The sequence below is a fragment of the Gekko japonicus genome, unplaced genomic scaffold (assembly GCF_001447785.1).
Source record: "Gekko japonicus isolate JY-2015 unplaced genomic scaffold, Gekko_japonicus_V1.1 scaffold52, whole genome shotgun sequence".
Classification (NCBI taxonomy): domain Eukaryota; kingdom Metazoa; phylum Chordata; class Lepidosauria; order Squamata; family Gekkonidae; genus Gekko; species Gekko japonicus.
The window spans coordinates 1,795,421-1,818,405 of record NW_015168653.1 but is presented as its reverse complement, the minus strand read 5'-3'; the positions used below and the strand labels follow the sequence as shown (position 1 = coordinate 1,818,405).

The 22,985-nt window shown below is 42.1% G+C and overlaps 1 protein-coding gene across 1 annotated transcript in view; it reads right to left on the bottom strand.

The window, feature by feature from the left end:
* Window positions 1-2,839: 2,839 nt before the first annotated feature.
* SLC15A1 (solute carrier family 15 (oligopeptide transporter), member 1) overlaps window positions 2,840-22,985 on the bottom strand; it is a 48,985-nt gene continuing 28,839 nt past the window's right edge. The window contains exons 11-23 of the mRNA XM_015415103.1: window positions 22,366-22,455; window positions 21,791-21,835; window positions 21,499-21,531; window positions 21,321-21,409; window positions 19,998-20,079; window positions 17,242-17,364; window positions 16,150-16,296; window positions 14,777-14,826; window positions 11,217-11,324; window positions 9,389-9,482; window positions 7,902-8,048; window positions 7,384-7,491; window positions 2,840-4,251 (exon numbers count right to left, since the gene is read on the bottom strand). Of these exons, the coding sequence (XP_015270589.1) occupies window positions 4,057-4,251; window positions 7,384-7,491; window positions 7,902-8,048; window positions 9,389-9,482; window positions 11,217-11,324; window positions 14,777-14,826; window positions 16,150-16,296; window positions 17,242-17,364; window positions 19,998-20,079; window positions 21,321-21,409; window positions 21,499-21,531; window positions 21,791-21,835; window positions 22,366-22,455 (1,311 nt within the window). The 3' untranslated portion in view covers window positions 2,840-4,056. The remainder of the gene's footprint in view (window positions 4,252-7,383; window positions 7,492-7,901; window positions 8,049-9,388; window positions 9,483-11,216; window positions 11,325-14,776; window positions 14,827-16,149; window positions 16,297-17,241; window positions 17,365-19,997; window positions 20,080-21,320; window positions 21,410-21,498; window positions 21,532-21,790; window positions 21,836-22,365; window positions 22,456-22,985) is intronic.

The following is a 22,985-nucleotide window of genomic DNA, read 5'->3' as shown; positions in this document are numbered from 1 at the left end:
CATTTGAGGGGAAAACAAAGTTTTCCCCTCAAATGGCGTGGCCCCGACCCCAGCGTGTGACGTCACTTCCGGGTGACGCGCACGCAAGGGTGGGGTTTCCCCCGGGCCCCGATTCCGCGGGAGCGGAAATCGGGGCTCGAAAGCGGGGGGAATTCCGCCCCCCGGGGGCATTTGGCAGCCGTACTGACCCCTCTTGCTCTGAATTATTGCATCAAAATGTCTGTGCTGTTGCAATCTTGAGTATGCTGTTCAGGTGTGTATCTGTAAGCTGCAAACCTACGATGACACAGCAGCAGCAGAACTGGAAGAAGAAGCAGAAGGCAGCCAGTTCCACTGCGGGCCTGATAGAAGCCCTCTGGGGGCCTGATCTGGCCCCTAGGCCGCATGTTTGACACCCCTGGTTTAGAGCTTCAGAGTAGGATTTGCAAAACTCAGATTCAGATCCCTCTTTTTGGAAGCTGACTGGGTGATTTTGGACCAGTCACTTACTTTCAGCCTAACCCACCTCACAGGTTTGTTGTGCAGATAAAAGGAGGAAAAAATCATGTAAGCTGCTTTGTTCTCCTGTGAAGAAAGACTAGTTTTCATAGGTAGAGGCTGCCTGGGAGTGGGGAGGAGAAGTCTTGGTTTCCATAAAGGAATGCTGGGGGGGGGGGCAGATAAAGGTAGGTTGGCTGTTAGACGGAAAGGAGATAGGGTTGCCAACACCAGGGGGGGAAATTCCTGGAAATTGGAGGGGTGGAGCCTGGGGAGGGCAGGGTTTGTGGAGAGGAGGAGCATCAGACAGCTATAATGCCAGAGACACTACCCTCCAAAGCAGCTATTTCCTCCACAGGAACAACCACTGCCAATCTCCAGATGAATTACACAGTAAGGAGGTATTGAACAGAACAAAACTGTGTAAAACGATTGTCTTAAACAATATTCAAATAAATTCAAAAGTTTATATAGGAAATTTCACCGTGTGATATGGAATATTCCAAGAAATTTTTGGTATCCCACGGTGAAATTTCCTATATAAATGTTTAAATTTATTTGAATATGGTTTAAGACTATTGTTTTACATGGTTTTGTTCTATCCAAAACCTCCAGATGAGGGCTGGGTATCACCCAGAATTACATCTGTTCTCCTGATGTCAGAAATCAGTACCCCTGGAGAAAATGGCTGCTTTGGAGGGTGGAGTCTATGGCATTATGCCCTGCTTAGGTTGCTTCCTTCCCTCAGACCTCACTGTCCCAAGGCTCCACCCTCAATTATCCAGTAAGTTCCCAACCTGAAGCTGGCAGTCCTAAGGAACTGATCTCTGTAACTGGTAGATCCATTGTGATTCCTGGAGAGCTGCCGCCGCTGATGTGAGGGGAGGAGGAAAGTGGGAGGCTGGGAAAGTGATGGGGTGGGGGGCAGAATGAGAGAGACAGTGACAGACGTAGAGGAGAATAAGAAAAGAGGTGGCAGGAGGGAGAAAGTATAAGAGAGGTAGGAGGGGAGAAAGCAAAGGTGGGGGAAATGGGATAGCTGCCCCACAAGTGTCTTGTGGGTTCCCACTTGTCTGTCCTGTTTCTCATTATAGGATAATTAAAATGATCTGACCCATCTAGCAATCCCTGGGTTTGCATACATTGCAAGGGAAAAAAAGTTGTTAGCAGATCTTCACTTTGTCATAATTGCATGCCTTTCTTGGAATAACCAGTAACTCTATTACACCCATAGCCTGGAACCTCTCCCCAGTTACTAGCTGATGAAGACCAAAAGGTTGCAAAAGAGATGGGGGGGGGAGCTTACTCCACTGCTTTCATGTGGGAGGTTGTGACCAGGTTGTAGTATTTATGCTGTGTAGACTAGCCTTCTCAGGAAACAATAGAGTAATGGCTTAGTAGATTTCTTACTGCTCCCAAAATAATTCAGAGTAGCATGATTCATGTTAGAGCTTGATTAGTGATGAAATTCTGACTGCACATAGTGACCAACCATTTGGGGACTGTCCAAGGACTGTGAAGACATGTAGCCTCATAAAGAAATGAGCATAAGTGGCTCAAGTGGTTAAGACGCTGAACTGCAGGCTGTGGAAGGTCGGTAGTTCAGCAGTTCGAGACCCAGGGTGCCGCATGATGGAGTGAGCTCCCATCTCTAGCCCCAGCTCCTGCCAACCTAGCAGTTCGAAAGCAAGAAATTGCAAGTAGATAAATAGGTACCACTTCGGTGGGAAGGTAACAGCGTTCCGTGCACCTTAGTGTTTAGTCATGCCGGCCACATGACCACGGGAACGTCTTCGGACAGCGCTGGCTCTTCGGCTTTGAAATGGAGATGAGCACCGCAACCGTAGAGTTGGATTCGACTGGCTGTCGAGCAAGGGAACCTTTACCTTTTACCTTAAGTTAATGTGAGGAATCTTTTCATGTAATAGATTACAGTATAACGGAGGAGAGATAAATTTCTGAATGAAATCCCCCCACCACTGGGTTCTAGAGAATGTGGGGAGAAGTGGCCCAATAGGTAAGTGCTTGGGAATTACCAGCAAAGGTTCAAATAACTTCCCTAATGATAAGTACATGGTTGACAGGAATAATCTGAAAGGAAAGCAGGATGGAAAGTTGAGATGTACAGGAAGCAGAGTAAAGATTTATTGGATTATATCTGTGGTTGGTTTTATTCATTAGAGAAACACTATAGACAGTTCTCTGGGGAGTGAGTCCACAGATCGTAACAGCGTTATCTTCTTGCCCCTGTAGAATGTGCAGGTACCATACCAGACCATAAACGAATAGGAATAAGACATGACAACAATCGAAATAATTTTAATTCAAACATGTACAACTGATTCTAATAGAAAGGCGTGGAGTCCTATGACAGACTTCCTCTGAAGGGGTCGCTTTAGTATGTCCTACTGTTACAAATGGATTATGTTTGCGAGTATTTTGTCAACTTAGATATGAACAAGGTTGTAGCATTTTTCTTTATCAAAATACATATTTCATCCCACTCTGCTCTTTCTCATTGGCATTGCTGGCCTTAGACCCCTTAACAGGGAATTGATCACAATTTTTTTCTAGCACTCTGAAGTTTGGAATATCCTCTTGGAAGATTAAAAAATCATTTTGTTGTATGTGAAACTATAGGCAAACCACCTTGATATACACTTTGATAGGACCACAGAGCCATGTAAAACTGCTAACTCCTGGCTTTAGATTTTGTGTATCTAGGATAGTCAGGGGTACATATGATCAAGACAGCTCAGCTTCAGGAAGCATTAGTATCAAAATGGTCCACCCTCACCCTGGTGGATATGAAATGAAAAGCCAGATTTGTTCTCTCTTTCCAAAAACAAAGTCAAAACAGAACTGTTACAATTCAAGTTTTATTTCACTCGCCTTTGCTTCACAATGCAAATCCTCTTTGTTCTCCACCACAATAACTAACTGAGAGCAGAGCTCTTATGCAGAAGCTGGAGAAAGATTTCTGTAGTATTATACCAGGGTGTTAACATTCAGCAGGTTCCGATATATATATTTTCAGGGGGGGGAAATACATTTATTATGCATTCATTATTTGTATGGCAGCATAAAAAAGCCCCCTTGGGCCTGCATATTGCATGGGGGGGGATACCTTGATCTGGGAATACTTGCCTTTCTACAATATAAAATTAAAAGGTGCACTGTATAAAAATAATACTTTCCATGCCATTTCAACACAGCCAAGTGCAGCTGGATTCCGATACTTTTTTCTTTAAAGAAGTACAAATTCTGCTGAGAATGTGGTTATGGGCTTTTCTCATTTTCATCACCAAGAGCAGATTTCCTGCTCTTAATCCTCCAAAGAGTATGTGCTTTTTGGCTGTACCTTTTATCCATCTCTGTCTAGTGATGCCCAGTGACACGAGTGTAATGCTTCTGGATCTCGGCGTGGGAATGCAGCTGACCAGATGGCAGTTTACATTCTTGTTCAGACCTGAATTTAGATTTTTGTACATCTAGGATAGTCAGGGGTATGTATGAACAAGACAGCTGAGCTTCAGGAAGCATTAGTATCAAAATGGTCCACACCTGAGTTCACCTGGTTCACATTTGAGTCTGTACGACTGGTCCAGTTCCATTTCCATAAACAGGTTCCTTCTTTTCCTTCTCCTGTTTTTCTTCCTCTATAAGCTGAGCTTCAATCTCAGCTGGGTCCACATAGGTGTAAAAATAGGCCATGATGGCAAAAATAATGGTCACTGCAAGAAGCAAACCTGCAAACAGAATATATTCTGCCCACTGTGAATTAAAACAGGGAAAAAATGATTTTAGGAGTTTTTCTTAACACAGTATGCTACTTTATTACTAAAGGAAAAAATATTTGGGTTAGCTGAAAGAGTAAATACAAATCATATGACTTTTAAACTTATTCCAGGCATCGCTACACTGGGTTGGGCTGTCATGAGAACCCAAACTGTATGGGCAACTTTCTGCATGTGCCAGTTTGCACTCACATAGTCCATGGGTGTGGCTGAGGAAAAACCTTGTGTGTGGTGTGGGAGGGGTATGATAGCATTAGATCAGAAGTTGGGGCAATTTAGTAGAATTCTTTCTAGTACAATGAAGACCTTTAGACTTCTTTAATCTCTTACACGTTTAACAGAAACTCTCCACGCTTGTTCGAGCTTTTCACTGATAAATCTAACAAAAGCAGCTACAAAACTCTGCTTTACAAGAGTCTCGGGGTTCCATATTAACTATCATAAACTATACTGAAGTTATATAATGCAAGTTGTCAAAATTTCCTCCTTACAGTTAAATTGTCAGATAGTAATTTGTTTATTCACTTAATTTATACTTCGTCTTTATCTCCAATGGGGGCCCAAAGCAGCTTACACATTCCTCACAGGGTTGTTGTGAGACCAATGTCAGACTGAACGTGTGTGCCTGGCCTGAGGTCACCATGCAAGTTTCTATGGCACAGTGAACATTCAAGCCTGGGTATCCTGGATCCTATTTTGACACTGTAACCACTACATGTCCATATGGTTTTGGGCAAAGCATTAGTGCCAAATGTTAATAGTAGGAGCTTTCTGGTTATTTTCCTCCAAAAATTGGGATGATAATGGATCAGCTAGGTTGGTTCCAACCCACAGTTCTGCTGGTGAAAGTAGGCGGAGAAGTTTCTTTTGATCACCCAAAAAGGTTATTCTAGGAATCATGGGACAAAAATCATGGGGGCTGTAGTATGGTGAGAGGTCAGTGAGCTTAAGAAAGCCATCTGAATCCAACCCACTGTCTGATAATCCCACCATGGGCCAAATAATGTATGTAAGATCAATCATACAGTACATTGGTCTAGATGCAATTTACTATAATACTTAGAGTGGCATACCATGCACTCAAAAATTTTATGTCTGATCATTGGGTCTCTAATGTGTTCACAGAAACTGACCCAGCATTTAAAAAAAGTGTTCCTATTGATAAGAACGAAGGCAGCAATCTTGAACTCCCACCAAGGAAAATTAGGGGTCTGGAATGTAAAACGTTAACTTATATAAATAATATTCATCTTTATTTCAGTGGGCAAAAATGTATGTATTTGCCGAATATTTTTTGTCTAGTACAAGCCCAAATTTGCCCACAGCTGTACCTTATAGCTGGTTCTGCCATGCATCAAATTTTGCACATATTTCTTATAAATAATGTTTTGTCAAGAATCTTCAAGTGGAAGACGGATTCGGAGTGCAATCCTAAGCAGAGTTAAACTCTTCTGACTCAAAATGAAGTCAATGGACTCTAATTTTATTCTAATCTAATCCAGTTTACCGAAAAGCAAGAAAAGAGGTAAGGACTCTCCCCCCCCCCGACCAAAAAACTTAGGAACATCACAGCTTGTTTCTTGCCAGTCATAATGACTGCCTTACAACTTCAGCTTTCTAATAAAGCTAAAAGTTTGCTATAAGTAAGTCACATAATACTCATAAGAACATAAAAACATAAGACATACCAATGTTGGATCAGGCCAAAGGCCCATCCAGTCTAACACTCTGTATCACACAGTGGCCAGAAATACCAGTGCCATCAGGAGGTCCACCAGTGGGGCCAGGACATTAGAAGCCCTCCCACTGTTGACCCCCCCCCCAAGCACCAAGATGACAGAGCATCACTTGCCCCAGAGTCCCTATCTATACCTTGTGGCTAATAGCCACTGATGGACCTCTGCTCCATATGCTTATCTAATTCCCTTTTGAAGCCGTCCATGCTTGTAGCTGCCACCACTTCCTGTGGCAGTGAATTCCATGTGTTAATCACTCTTTGGGTGAAGAAGTACTTCCTTTTATCCGTTCTAACCCGACCGCTCAGCAATTTCATGGAGTGCCCACGAGTTCTTGTATTGTGAGAAAGGGAGAAAAGTACCTCTTTCTCTACCTGCTCTTTCCCATGCATAATCTTATAAACCTCAATCATGTCCCCCCTCAGTCGTCGTTTCTCCAAGCTAAAGAGCCCTAAGCGCCTTAACCTTTCCTCATAGGGAAAGTGTTCCAACCCTTTTATCATTCGATTGCCCCTTTCTGCACTTTTTCCAAAGCTATAATATCCTTTTTAAGGTGTGGTGACCAGAAGTGCACACAGTATTCCAAATGAGGTCTCATCATTGATTTATATGGTGGTATTATGATATTGGCTGATCTGTTTTCAATACCCTTCCTAATAATCCCCAGCATAGCATTGGCCTTCTTTATTGCAGTCACACACTGTCTCGACATTTTCAGTGAGTTATCTACTACGACTCCAAGATGGCTCTCTTGATCAGTCTCTGCCAGTTCAGACCCCATCAATGTGTATTTATAGTTAGGATTTTTGGCTCTAATGTGCATCACCTTGCACTTGGCCACACTGAACCCCATTTGCCATGTTGACGCCCACTCGCCCATCCTTGACAGATCCCTTTGGAGTGCCTCACAATCCTCACTGGTTTTCACCACCCTGAACAACTTCGTATCATCCGCAAATTTAGCCACTTCACTGCTTACTCCCAACTCCAAAGCATTAATGAACAAGTTAAAAAGCAGTGGACCAAATACTGATCCCTGCAGTACCCCACTGCTTACGTCCCTCCACTGAGAAAATTGCCCATTTATACTCACTCTCCGTTTTCTATTAATTAGCCAGTTTTTGATCCATAAAAGGACTTGTCAATGGTGAGACTTGTCCTTTTATCCCATGATTTTTTAGCTTACTTAGGAGCCTTTGATGAGGAACTTTATCAAAAGCTTTCTGGAAGTCAAGGTAAACAATATCTATTGGCATCTGTGCCAGTCCTTAACTATACCTTAGCGTTCAGCAATACCGTCAATTATACGGCTTGTGTTCTAACACAGACTTCTTTTTATTAAGCTTTCTATATTAACACTGACTTTAGTTTACCTGTTCGCTAATTGTTGTAGCTCCAGCTATAATAAGAACAATTATGTTGCCAACAGCCACTGTCAACAGCCAGCCAGCCTGCAACACAGACTTCATATTGTTGGGTGCCTGTGGAAACAATATATTTAATTGCGTTGTTTTGCATATCGATATCATATTTCAAGACAGATGTATTAGCTGATCTATAACTGGCTTTCTAATGGTTGGGAAATTCTTAACTATAAGCTCAGAATTTATGAACAATTAAGCTTTATTTTTAAACAGACTACAATTCTGAAATAAAACCTCAAGTTAACACAACACTTGCAGAATCTCATACCCCTTTTCAATATGGCAAGAAATTTGTACTGAACTGCGAAACAACTACCATCATGAAAATTCACATGGTTTAGGAATCATCTACTACACATGTCAGAAAGCCCAGGTCCAAAGCTTATGGACAGTCTTTCTATGGAAATGCCTTTCTGTTTTCAACGCCTCAATAATACCACTAGAACCTCTGAAGTAAAGTCACCTACCTGTGCATATGAAAATGATAATCCAGTGACTGAGAAGACAACTTCAGCACAAGTAAGAATGAAGTACTGCGGGATTTGCCAAGCCATGCTGAAAGTGTTGGGTTGAATATCTTCAACGTATTTGATCCTCGATCCATTGCTGTTACACTGAAATTAAAACCAAATTCCATATTAATGCATGCTTAAACAGGCAACAGAATAGGTTTTTTCCTGAGTGTCACACACATAGCCATCAAGATATCTAACAAGCTCTAGCGGAAAGCAACATTTTAAGCTCTCTTTATGCAGAACAGCAACAAAATGACCCCCAATACACCCAGTTTCAACGATCTCTGATGGACACAGAATAGCTAGTGTGCACAAGCATACTCCCAAGCCACCAAGGAATCCCTATTAAGTTCGAAGAATCAAATAGCTCTGTAAATACAATGCCCCTCTACTCAAGTTAAGGGAGACCCATACAGACAGACTGTACACATGGATTTGGATTGAGAGAGAATTTTACACAGGCAGCTCCCATGTACAAAAACGTTTGAATTCTAAGGCCCCGGTCACACGGGCCGGAAAATGCGGGGGGGGGGGAGCGTGGCTGTAACACGCGGCAGCCCGATTAGACGTCCTGTCGAGGTCCCGTGGTTAGGCATTATGTGCCAATCAGACGGCTAGTCTGCAGCGCGGCAAAGAAGCAGCACGGCGCGTTCACACCGGCAATCGTGCCGCTTCTGTGGCAAACGGGATTTTTTTGTTTGTCTCACCGAAGTTTGCGCATGTGCACGATCGTTTGTGCGCATCCTGTGGGGACTTAAAAAAAAATCCAGTTTGCGAGGGGACACGGGTGGGCGCTGGATGCCGCAGGATTCCAGCGGAAACGCAATCAGATGCCCGCCCTTGCTCCGCATTTTCCGGAAACCAGTACATCATAAGTTCTAGTTTTTTACTCCGCATCTTCGGCGGGAAGCCACGGGTTAGCCACGGGAGCACTACGCTTCCCAGATGTTGCGGTGTGATCGCGCCTGGAAAATCCACCTATCATCCGTATCTTTAGCATGGCAAATGCTCCGTGTGAACGGGGCCATTGTATGTTAGCAAATCATCTGGATGCATCTTAGCTCAAAACTGAAAGCCTTTACATTATAAAATGGCGAGTCAGACATTTTAAATCTAACATGTGCTAATTACATTTACTGCCACTTGCATAAACAACTAAATGGGCATTTCAGTCCTAAGGCACATCTGCCTCCAAGACAAATGCCCTTTGCTTCAATCACTTAATCTTAACCAGCACAGGATTTGGCACACTACTTGTATAGCAGTGCAGCAAGTTTTAAGTAAAAGCTGCAATAAAACTAAGAGATCAATTATATATAATCCATGTATAATAATGCAAGTTTTTTAGTTTAAAACCCCTATCAACTTCACAGGTTGCTTTAATTTTAAAAACACATGCAATACAATTCTGCATCAATCCATCTTTTAATACAACTTACCTCTTCTACTATAATGGTATAAGCACTACCATACCCAAATTGCAAAGAGTTTTCTTCACAACTCTGATTGTTAGTGATAATTATAATCTGTTTTCTGAAAGAAATAAAATTAAGTAACTACTTTAATTCATATTGGTGTTTTTTTTTAATTCCTGTAGCTGTTATTGAAAGCCTTACTATTGCCTGTTAATATTATAGACATTATCCACAAGCTAATGTTGCCTATGTATTTGAAGTCAACTGGACTGCTTCCTGATCTTAAGAAGGAAAATATAGTTTAAGATGTGCAATATGCACATTATAAAACTTCAAAGTTACTAGTGATGAAAGTCAACATTGTCCCACTTCCAAAAATGATAGAAACTGAGTCAAGTTCACTGACTCAATTCCCTTGTGAGGAAAGACATACACATGCTCATACACAAACAACACTAGGCCAAAAGCATCATCAGGTTCAATACCCAAGATCAATGCTCCCTCTAAGCTGTGGAGTCTTGTGAGCAAGAATTCTGCTTTGTGAGCTACTGGCATTAAAGTTGTGAGCGAGCGATTTGGCTACTCCATAAATTACTTTGCTCTGGAGCCATCCTTCCTGAGCTAAGACAAAAATGTGTGAGCTGGAGGCTAAAAAACTATGAGCTAGCTCACACTAACTTAGCTTAGAGGGAACACTGCCCAAGATCCTAAAATACTATCCAGAAGACACACAGAAACATTCTGGTTACAAGACTGAAACTTCCTCTGGCCAAACTCAAAGCAACTGTTCTTTTTAAAATACTGGCCAGCAAAGTTTAGGTAGGTTCAATAATGTTCTTTTAGAATACAAAGCATTAGCCACTATCAGCAGATCAGTACAGCAGATATTTTCTTGCTTTCCAAACACCCAAGTAATATAAACCAACTTTCAACTGGTTTCACACAGTACAATCCTGAACAACCCTACCATACTTCTACCTAGCTGTAGGGCTTCTTGAGCTTACAGTATACCACTTCTTATATCCAGCTCTTTAACTCTGTGTGGCCGACAAGAGTTGCAGATTGGAACAATGGTATACGAGAGGGAAGAGATTCAATACCCCTCTCCTGCCTTCACTGCTGTGGTTTAATTCTTGGCCCCACCCAGCCACCGTATTTATGCTATAGGCTTCCAAGCATGGCCGGACAAAGGAAACTCTGCATGGTCACTGAAACCTCCCAGGACTTATAAACCTAAGGGCTTCCACCAAGGCTGAGATCATCTCCATTGGCTCAGCCTGGGCATTCTTTGGTGAGTGAGGCGGATGGTACCCCAACGAGAGCACTAGCCTACTGCAACAGTCCACTCATTAACCTACACCTCGAAGATGAGGAAAGGCATGCCAAAACATCTCCTGTAGCTGTCTTATGACTCCTCTCCTCCAGTGGCATTTATAGCTACCAACAGGTGGGAGTCTTTCCCCCCCCCCCTCAGCTGCCTCCACCCAAAGGACTTACTTTATACAATGTTAGTTTCTTGCAGGAAACCAACCAACGCACAATTGCGAGGTAGTGTGGGATGACCATTAGATGTGGGATGGAAAACAAAGCTTCAGAAACCAAAATGCTTAACAGCATCCTCACCCTACAATAATATTCACTCCTCCCAGTTCTGTAACTTCCAAACCCACATACTACAGAAATAATTCTCTTATCATATAGTAAACTAGTAGGAGATATCACCACAAGTCCCACTATTCTGTCTCCTGCACTCATTATTACCCACTAAAGTGACACCCACTCCTTCCAAAACTAAGCACAAGTAATGTCAGCAGACAGAAATGTGGGCACCAAGGCAAAATGAAATACTTACGATCCTCTTTGGAAAGATGAATAATTGGTGGCAGAGAAATACACCACTTCTCCAAAATTGGTACCATCCATAGTGACGTTTATGGTTGCATTCAAGTTGTTTATAAATCTTTTAAAAAAAGAAGATTTAAGATTTCAATGTTGTACCAGTTTTATTCAGCCTGATATGTACTGAATACGTGGATTTATAAAAGGACTCCACATCAGAAAGTTTGCTAGAGTACCTGCCTGCTGTCTGGCAACTTCAGTTTGTCAACTTTTGTAGTCTACATTCTAAATCCTGCTGTTTAACTGAAGTCTATATGAAATTTCAACCCTTATTTATTAACAGTTTTGATTTATACCCCACTTTTATGCCCGGCAGGGACCTCATTGCATACATCTTTGCTGCTGTTACAAGAGAAAGATACTGTCTGTACAAATTTATGGTTCATGAAGGGTCCACACAGATGCTCAGTATAGAAAGACTTTTGGATTAAGCATTGATGTTGCTGGGACTGACATTAATAGCTGGATTGTAAGGTTTGGTTAACTGAATAGACCAGCTCAATATTTCTAAAGCCAAAACGTATATTACTTATTTGATAACAGACTGCAAAATTTTCTTTTGTGAAGGTCATTAACTCCACTGCCTTTCAAAACTTACCGCCCCCCCCTCCATAAGTAAGGCCTAGAATTGCTTTTGTGGAGTGTTTTCCTTCTTGCTGGAGTAGTCCATACAGCCGAAGTGGCCCTGAGTATGGCTCAGTGTATAGCACCCTTCATATGCATCAAGTTTCAGAACCTGTTCGGATACTTACATCCAACTGGCTAGTCCTTAACTCTCTCTTATCCTGTGAAAAGCCTTTTCATTTAAGAAAAGGAACCCAACAACTCAAATGTATTTTGCCAGTGGGAGACAAGTTCCTTTGAGGGTTTGTAAAAATCATGAATCTATCTTTCTCCTTCTCCTTGTGTTCTGTCTGGAGCCTGAATCCATGGCTGAAATAGCCACAAACTTAAACAAGACAAGGTACAAAATTTGTGAGTAGCAAGCTGGGATGCTCGTTGCAATTTTTAGATATTTGTGCATTTTTCAAATCTTTTAATGCCCTTTAGGTTCTTTAGAATGTTCATATTACACAAATTACACTCTGTTTGCTCAGGCTCATCATCTCTGAATAAACATAGATTAATAATTTGCTCCTTGTATATGAAGACTGACATACAGCCATGTGGCAGGCCCAGATGGTAGTGGCACTGCCAAGATTTTTATAGGCTTTGGACTCTTTGATACACTGTACAACAGCCGTCATTCTACAAAGTTGCTTTTCTCTTTTGTCAAAATTTATAGTCGATTTTGCTGTTACACTGGCACTGAGATATCTATTTCACATGGCTGTCTTGAGATTTCTGTACTGACATTTAATATTGCTGAGAGAATTTTTTTAAAAAATTCAGTGTGTGTGTGTGTGTGTGTGTGCACCATAAAATCACAACAAAACAAATAGTACAGCCACAAAACAGCATGCTTAGCATACTTTCTCTGTGTTTAAGGTAAAGGTAAAGGTTTCCCTTGCTCAAAAGCCAGTCAAATCCGACTCTAGGGTTGCGGTGCTCATCTCCGTTTCCAAGCCAAAGAGCCCGCGCTGTCCGAAGACGTTTCCGTGGTCATGCGCCCGGCATGACTAAACGCCAAGGCCCAAGGAACGCTGTTACCTTCCCACCAAAGCGGTACCAATTTATCTACTTGCAATTTCTTGCTTTCGAACTGCTAGGTTGGCAGTCTGCCATTCCATTATTTTGTTAAAACAATTCCACAACATATACAAGAGGGAAGACACTAAGCTGGAATGAAACATTACAGCAGATGAAAGGGTGATACCAAAATCTCAGCCCTGTATCTCTCTCCTCTCTCTGTCAAAATGCCTGATATTGCACTGTGGGATCCAGGGGATCTGCAGTTGCTTGGCCCTGTCCCTGTCCACCTGCATGGCAGGCCAGCAAAGGTCTCAGCTGTGGAGAGGGGAGGGGGTTAACTGCACCTTATTCCTCCTCCTCCCTTCCCAAGTGTCTCCCTCCAAAGCCTGAAGAAGACCTGAAGCATCCCTTCCTGGACTGCTGTTTGGCTACTTATATGGGCCAGGCTTGGTTGTGCCTATGCCCAACAGCCTGCCCTAACCTCCCACACCTGCTCCCCATTTGCCTGATAGCCTAGCTGGGCTGGCCCAGCTGCAGCTGCTCTTGGCAGCTCCTTAAAAGGGATGCTCAGTGCTGTGTTAGAGCTATGCATTGGCTGGGCTGGCCTTGCTGGCCCTCCTGCCATTGGGGAGGGGGGCATAGGAGCTGCTGGCAGCCCAAAGGTTGGGAAAGTGTCATAGCCAGTTGCTGTTGCCTGGGTAAGTCCGGGAGAAGGTCTGGCCCTAGACAGATATGAACAGCATTGTGATCAGCTTCCCTGTCCCCAAAAGACAAGCAAAAGAGGCAGGGAAACCTGCAGTATGATGGTGTCACAGCACACATTAAGGATCCCTAGATGTTAGGGGGGAAAACAGCAACACTGGACTGTTTTCAGTCACATGCTGCCGTATAATGTGACAGTCTCAGTTTCCCACTGAGTAAAAGCAAGTATTTGGAAACTTTTTAAAGATGAAAAGCAGCTAGGGTTGCCAGCAATGTTCCCTCTAAGCCGTAGAGTCTTGTGAGCAAAAATTCTGCTTTGCGAGCTACCGGCATTAAAGTTGTGAGCCAGCGATTTGGCTGCTGCATAAATTAGCCTGCACTGGAGCCATCCTTCCCGAGCTAAGACAAAAATGTGTGAGCCGGAGGCTAAGAAACAATGGGCTAGCTCACACAAACTCAGCTTAGAGGGAACACTGGTTGCCAGACCTCCCAGTTGGAGGTGGGACCTCCAGCTGCCAGGCCCCACCGCCAATCAGCTGGCCGGGGGGGGGCTTACCTCAAAAAAGAGGGAGGTCCAGCAATTTGTCTACATCACTTCTGACATGACCCAGAAGTGACATCACATTGGTGACTTCAGGATGACGCTCCGGTATTTGGGCAAGAACACTATGGTAGAAGCCAAATTTACCAGAGTTTTTGCCCAAATACCAAAACGTCGCCCCGACATTGCCGACATGATGATGTCACTTCTGGGTTACGGTGGAAGTGATGTAGACACATCACTACATTTCCACTGGGCCTCCTTCCTTCTCCCAGTAACCCCCCCATTCCCCACCAGTTCCCAGGGTGGACCTGGCAATCTTAAAAGCAGCAGCAGAAGAAGAGATGGGATTTATACCGCACTATCTGAAGGAGTCTCAGAGTGGTTTACAATCCCTTTCCCTTCTCCTCCCCACAAAAGACACCCTGCGAGACAGGTGGGACTGAGAGAGCCCTCTGAGAACTGCCCTTGAGAGAACAGCTCTGAAAGAACTTATGACTGACCCAAGCTCACACCAGCAGCTGCATATGGAGGAGTGGGGAATCAAACCCGGTTCTCCCAGATTGAGTCCGCGCTCCTAACCACTACACCAAACTGGCAGCCTAATAGTACTTCACATATATATAAAATACAGTTACCTGATTTTATTGTTTCCTTGCTCTGGTTTTACTGTGAGACCATCCACAAGCTGGCGGGAAAAGACAGTGAAATTAAGTGGACCACATGTCAGGATCTAGAATCTTTTATATCATATATGATAGCTGAACACTGGTATGCTGTGAAAGTGGTATGATATTTATTTTTTATTAGCATGCCTAATGAATAGGAATGCATTGCACAAAAACTGTTCAATGTATATTTAGTGAAAAGTTCTTATTTGAAATGTACAGATTCAAAACATAATGGGAGAGTACACAAAGGGGAGATCTGGGTAGGTGCTGTAGCTTAATGGTAGAGAATACGCTTTGCACGCATAAGGCCTCGGGTTCAATCCCTGGCGTCTCCAGTTAAAAGGATCAGGTGGTGGATGATAGGAAAGACTTTACCTGCCGGCCAGACTAGGCAAGCCAGCCCTGATAGGTACAAGGCAGCTTCAAGTGTTCACTGAAAGCATGTATACAGTGTTCTAATTATGGCCTTAGGAACATGGGCACCCACGGTGTTCCAAAGTAATTAATATTTATGCAGTTGGATGTGGGCTATGGACTTCCTTTTGGAATGCAGGCAGTGAGAGGGAGAGAGAACTCTCGCCCACTCACACATACCTGTGCCTTAACCACAATTAAGTGTTACAACACTATCAGTTCCAGAGGAGTAAGCCAGGTTTAGTACGTTGAAGAAAAGAACAAGAGTATTGTGGCAGCTTAATTTTTTCTCTCTTCATAACCACAGATACGTAAATCTGCCTTGTGAGAGATCCCCTATTTGCATCTGATGATGTAGACATAAGTTCACAAAAGCTTACCCTACTTATTTATTTATTTGGATTTGTATCCCGCCCTCCCCGAAGGCTCAGGGCGGCTAACAGAGGCATAAATGCCAGATTATAACAATAAAAACAGTATAAAATACAATAATACGCATACTACAGTTAAATAAAATTCTTAAAATAAATTATAACCCTAGAATTTAAAGAAACAATGTCGGTTTTTCAGATATCACAAGACTGCTGTTTATCAGTACCCATGTTAGCCACAATAAAGGCTAACAATGTGCACTGGTGACCAATATCTGAAACCAGCTATTCACCAGATTATTATCTTCGCTTGCCTTAACTACGGTCAAAAGTTGGTTAGACAGAAGATTCAGACTATTTCGATTTCTATCACACTGTCAGTTGGAAAACTATCACGTGTACATTGTAGCACCTGTAATAATTCCTGCACAGAATGAATATATACATACGTACATCATTTATATATGCGTAAGTCAATAATAAGCAAAGAGAGCATATCAAAACAGAATGGTGAAGCTAGAGGCTGGCTTCTTACGAGCCATTGAAATTATTTACCAGTTCAGCCTGGATCTCAACCACATCTGTTATTTCAAGGGTGTGACGTTCTTCTCCCACGAATGCAAATGACTTGCTTATAGTTTTAGTGCCATATGTTACGTTGATGTCCTTTAAGTGCTCAGTGTTAAAAGTGAGGTAGTCCGTCTATAAATAAAAAGAATGTACAATTAAACACTAACAGTCCTTTCATGTATCTACAGATTTATCTAGAGTCCTTTTGAATTCTGCTAATTAAATAAACTATGCTATTTGGAGGTTGGCACAAAAAGACCTTTGATCTTCCAGAATTGTTGCCATGAAAATAACTGGATGATTTGGTTCATCTCTGCTTGTTTCTAACAGTATCTCCCTCAAAAATTTCAGAAGGCTGCAAGAAACGTTTTGTTTCCCAATAATTTCTCCAATGACACTGAAATCTTTCCCAGTTAATTCCTTAACATATACAAAGCAAGGATTTTCCCTGTAATCCATCTGAAAAAGACGTAGAATGACAGTGGGCATCAACAGAATATGAGGGGAGTTCAAAACACTATTTTGGGAAGCACTACAGAAGCCGCCAACCGAAGACATGAGAAATTATGCTTTGCTTGGGCTATTCTGTATAATTTTTCATTGTGACAGTTTAAGTACAACAGTTTGGAGCAACTTCAAACAGAAACATGGATGGGTTAAGGATCTAGAAATTGGGTCAAATCGGAAGCTTAGAAAGAAAAATGAGATTAAGACACATTTGGCAGCAGTCTGGAAATGTCTGAATTACAAAGAAAAAGGATAATTGTTTTAGGCTAGTTGCTATGATGAGAGATCTTCCTCGCATAGAAGCAGAAATAAATTCAATTTATCTGTTCTATTATTTCCATTTAATCCCCCCCCTTTTTTACTCTGATCACAAAAGAAAACCATACATTAAAATAATTGAAAACCTATGAATAAATTGTGGCATTGTTCAAGACCACTAAACTCTACATACAAATGGTACGAATACAGGCCTACTGGTATCTAATTAACAGAAAAAGAAAAAAAGTGTACTTCACTTTAAAAAAATGTATAGTTTTGAAGTTACAGTCCAAATTACAAATCTTAACTTACTGATCCCAAAGAATTCACATCAGCAGATCTTCCATCATTATAATGAATTGTTGCATTGCTGTTCCCCAAGTTTATTACTCTTATTTGGGACTCGCCTGGTGCAGGAAATGTTGGGAGAGTTTTCTGTAGGAGAGGGAAACGAAGAGGTGCTGTGTCAATGTCAAACATGATCTAGCAACATTCTCCTGAAAAGAGAAATAATAATAACAAGAAGAGATTGGATTTATACCCCGCCTTCACTCGGAGTCTCAGAGTGGTTTACAATCTCCTTCCCTTCCTCTCCCCACAACAGACACCCTGTGAGGTAGGTGGGGCTGAGAGAGCTCTTTCAAGAACTGCTCTTTCCAGAACAGCTCTGAGAAAACTGTGACTGACCCAAGGTCACACCAGCAGTTGCACGTGGAGGAGTGGGGAATCAAACCTGGTTCTCCCAGATTAGAGTCCGCACTCTTAACCACTACACCAAACTGGATACACCAAACGTAGACAGTAACCTGTCTATGTTATACAGAGATGGTCATAGAAATCCACCACTGCCTTACTTACAGTCCGGAGCAAGGGAATCTCCACACTGCTTCCTTTATTCTAAACATCTACCACCCATATTGTTATCACATTTGCTTTTTCTTCTCTAAAGCCAATCCAGTACAACTACCTTTAAATCCTAACTACTCCTGTATGATATTGCATTTTCATGTGCAGTAGCATGATGCTTGATTCAGTGTTTTCTGTACCATCGCTACAATTAGTCACTGGAATCAGAAGGCCTTTCAAACCAATGTGGAAAAACCTCTGGATAGATATCAAAACCATTGTTATGCAGAGGCAGGCCATGGCAAACTATCTCTGAATGCCTATTGCCTTGAAAACCCTTAGGGGTTGCCATAAGTCAGCCGCAACTTGACAGCAAAAAAGATAATAATAAAAAATATCAGCCTTTTCCAAACTAGAAGAGGCCAAATATGCATAAAGGCTGAAAATCAAATGGAGAACCTGTTTGTTCAAAGTACGGCTAAGCATTTTTAAAACTCTACCAAAGACTGTCTTTAAAAAAACTGTATTATTCATAACACCCTCAAGCAAGGCAATGACATGATGTGAGGGTTTTTTCAGATGTAGGAAAGTTAACATCAATGCATTTTAGCATACTGCATAGTATACTTATGCCCTGTAACCAAAGGAAGAGAAATATACATTATTTTAATCAGGGCTTTTTTTTGTAGAAAAAGCCCAGCAGGAACTCATTAGCATAATAGGCCACACCCAACAGCAGAAACTCATTTACCTATTAGGCCACACCCCTGACAGCACAGCTCATTGGCACATTAGGACGCACACCCATGTTACCAGAAGTGTGGTCATCCAGCCACACCCACCTTTTGCTTGTTATTCTGTTTACCTTGTTTGTTGTCAAAACCCAGGGCCTTTTTTTGTAGCAGGAACTCCTTTGCATGTTAGGCCACACACCCCTAATGTAGCCAATCCGAATGAGTTTCTGCTGTTGTGTGTGGCCTATTATGCTAATGAGTTCCTGCTGGGCGTAGCCAACTTGGAAGCCAGCCGGAACTCCGTTCCTGTGCGTTCCTGCCCAAAAATAGCCATGATTTTAATTATGTGCATTACATTGCCTGATCTTCCCTACCTCCCTTACTTGCTTATGTATCCCCATAAAAATAACAGGGTAGTAGTTATTCTGAATTGGCTAAGCATTATGCCTACTGGCTACCTAAGACTCTTTTAGCTAGGGTTGCAAGGTCTTACCTGGTTGCCAGCGGGGGGGACTCCTGTTCCTTCCTTGAGTTCTGATGCGCATGCAAAGCATGAGCACCATGATGGCATCACCCAGAAGTGACATCATCGTGTTTCTGATGTTGGGGGCAACGCTCTAGGTTTTGTGCAAAACTCTATGGGTTTTTTTGGCCTCAAAACCATAGAGTTTTGCCCAAAACGTAGAGCGTCACCCCCAATGTCAGAAAAGTGATGATGTCACTCCTGGGTGATGTCATCGTGCCAGTGCCAGCTTCTGGCCAGCTGGGTTGCAACAAATTGAGGCCCCCAAAATCAGGGGGACCCCTGGCCCCACCAGGGAAATGGCAACCCGACTTTTAGCAGAGATGTTTGGGATTGCACACAGAACCTATGGGCTATGTCCTTCCCCTATCAAGCAATGGAAGTTGTTTTTCTTTACTCCAACTACTTCTCCTATTGATCCACAATGAGCCCCCACTTCCTGCACATTTCTTGTTTTCCCTTTTCTATTCCATATCATTCAAGTTCAGAAACAAGTCTATTATGGAGAGACAGAAGTATCACTCAAAACTAGTTCCATGATCTGTTTCAGTTGCAGGATTTGACATTCATGTTTGTAAAATGCATATACTTATTCAGCTTCAAAACACGGACATTACCTCAATGTCTCTTAACTAGATCGATTTTTTTTTAAAGGAACTTAAAGTAGAATTTCAATCCCAAACCCATATCACATCCAAACACAAGAAAAAACCCCTCGGGTGAAGCTTTGGTGGTGGAAAGTGCCATTAAGTCACAAGCCAACTTACGATGACCCTTATAGGGTTTTCAGGACAAGAGATGCCAGAGATGATTTGCAGCTTCTTGCCTTTGCGTACCAATCCTGAGCGTCCTTGGCGGTCTCCCATCCAAGTACCAACCAAGGGTGACCCTGCTTAGTTTCTGAGATCTGATGAGACTGGGCTAGCCTGGGCCATCCAGGTCAGGGCACCTGAAGTCTTACTTACATCTATCTGCACTTGCACCAGAGCAGCAACAACGAACGCCAAAGCAGCCAGAAACATGCCAACTGTCATCTTCCTCAGAGGCCTGGTACAGGAAGAACGAACAAGTAGGATATTTAAAAATATGCTTTACCTGAACTGCCAGCTGTTATTACACCTGCTGTTGCTTCAAGGTCTCAAAAAAAAGATCACCCTTGGCTTTATGACACGTCATAGTTAATGAGCTTTACAAGTGTCTCCGTTTCAGGTGGGTAGCCATGTTGGTCTAAAACAACAGAACAAAGTTTTGAGTCCAGTGGCACCTTTTAAGACCAGCAAGATTAATTCTGGGTACAAGGTTTCGTGTGCATGCACACAAAAGCTTATACCCAGAATTAAACTTGTCAGTCTTGAAGGTGCCACTGGACTCAAATATTGTTCAAGTGTCTTAGTTGTAATTGTTGTTTTGCTGAAAAACTGCTCGGCCTGTAAGAGGTCACTGACTTGTAGCTAAATGTATCTGTAATGCCTACTGGTAGATTAAACACTTAAGGCATCCATCTTGTTTGCATAGTCAGCTATAGCTTAAAAAGGGGCAGCAGATACCACTATCACAAAATCACCCTTAAATATGTGCCACATAGAACAGGAACCTTCTTTCTGGACCCACAGAACTGGGGCTGCATTTTTCAGTTCATCTGAATAGTCGTCTTTGCTTGAGCCAAAGATTTACAAAGTTCTGGCATGAACAGCAGAATCCCATTTACTTCAGCATCAGAACAGTGGTATTAATTCATTCCCAATATGTGCAAGACTCATCCCAACATTAAAGGCAACTGGGTCTCTGTGTTCCTACAATGGCATTCAATCATTCAAGAAATCAGGCTACCGCTCCTTTGCACCTTTAGTTTTGTTGTACTGTGTACAATGACAATAAAGTATATTATTATTATTATTATTATTATTATTATGTACTTCCAGATATTATTTATTTATTTATTTGCATTCTCCCCCGCCCTCCCCGCGAACGGCTCATTCAAACTGAGGAAGTCAAAATTTCTGAGTTTCATTACAGTGTCGCTACTTTGGGCTAATCACTGCTTGGTTAAACCACTATCCACTCATCAAAAGACAGATACACATTCTCTGTTTCTTTCATACAAACCAATTCTCCTTTTCTGTTTTTCTCTTTTGAGGGGTTTATATATTAGTTAATGTAAAACAAATCAAAATTATATTTATATGGAGCCTCCTTCCCCACAGTGTTTATTGTCACTCCTACGCACCTCAAAAAGAAAGAAAAACTAGCATGACTTAAAAGCTGATTCCAAACATAAAGTCACTTACGTGAAATTAATGCGACATTTATCAATGAGAGGATAAATCAACACATCTACAACTGGAACCATTATAACAATGAGGATTGGGTTAACAGTCTGTAGGAAAAAATAATGAGGAAGTTAGGAACTTTCAAACAATAAACACGCATGTCTTAAAATAGCATTAATGTAGAAGTTTACCATACCTGCATCTGGTCCGGCTGAATCTGAACAGCGCCCTAGAAAAGGGAGAGGCCACATGTGTCTTACTTTCAAAATATTACAGATGCTCAAAAATGTAAGCTTTAAACATCACTGTCAAAATCCATCTACGCATATTTGGCCACATGAACAAGTTTCTAGAAGGATATAATTTGCTGCACTAGGAACTGTAGAGACGGTTTGCGCTCACAGTGACATGCACAAGTAGTAAGGACCTCATTTTTGGAAGTGTGACCAAAGCTGGATTGTGACTCATGAGTTGCAGAAATAACTTACAAAATCTCCATCCATTGTTGTGGCTTGCAGTGTCCATCTGGATCCCTTAAAGACAAAATATACAAGAAATCTCTAAATGATTAAAACCCTAAAATAGGTATCTTTTCTGAAAGCCACAGACTGTCAGAACCCACAGCCAACAACGGAGTACACACTTCATAGAAAGGTTATACTTTTATTGAAGAGCCATAGATGCATTAACACAGTAACTGTTAAGAATAACCGTTGCCTATTGAACCTAATGAGATATAGGGCATTCGTATGCACCACCCCCACTGCGCTGGCCAATTAGGCACCCTCCCGCGTGTGGGCTAGAGCTGGTAAGCGTTACTACTATGCGAAGCTGGGAATTGCTCTGCTCCCACGGTTGGGAGACAACACACCTCGCCTTCTGCACTTCTTTAGAGATAAGCGTTACCGCATCAAGCAAGAGACAGGAATGCGAAAGCAATTTACACAGACACTGAAAGAACATCCCCCTCCCATGGCAGCATAAACAAAATGTGTATCTAACAGTATATCCCCAACAGGACAAGCACAACCATCAGTAATGGCGGACAGTTTCCCTAAATTACCTGCTGATCAAAGAGCGCCCAGAACATTGGAAGAGGAATGTACAGGAACAGCACTCTCAAGACCATCTTGATCTCAGTGATAAGACGTTTCTATAAGAGAGGAACAAGAAATATTGGTAAAGACATTCAAAAATTATATAGATTAAAAACATTCTATGTGGAATAACAAGATTTTCCATATATATAGTATGACAGGAATCTGTAACAACTAACCTACCCCATCACCACAAGATCCTTGAATTAAGACAGTAGCTAGTGGCTATGAAAGAAAGATTTGTGGAAAGCCACTCTGGGGGGAAACACAGGATGCCTCGTCCACCACCATTTATTTCCCTCTCAAAAGTGGCTCTCCTGTAAATAACCAGACTATTGGAATGTAGGACTAGGACTAGATTAACAATACATTTAGAAAACCATACAGTAGGACTCAGCTCAGATGGGACCCTGATATGCAATAATTATATGGCTGATGAGGGAACACCATAGCTTTTTGTTCATGACAAATGTAAAGTACTGGTTCGCACATGAAGACTCGGACTACGACATGCTAACTAGACGCGTTTATTGTACTTCACAACAAGAGAATACACACGGCCCGGCAAGGGCCAACTATATACACT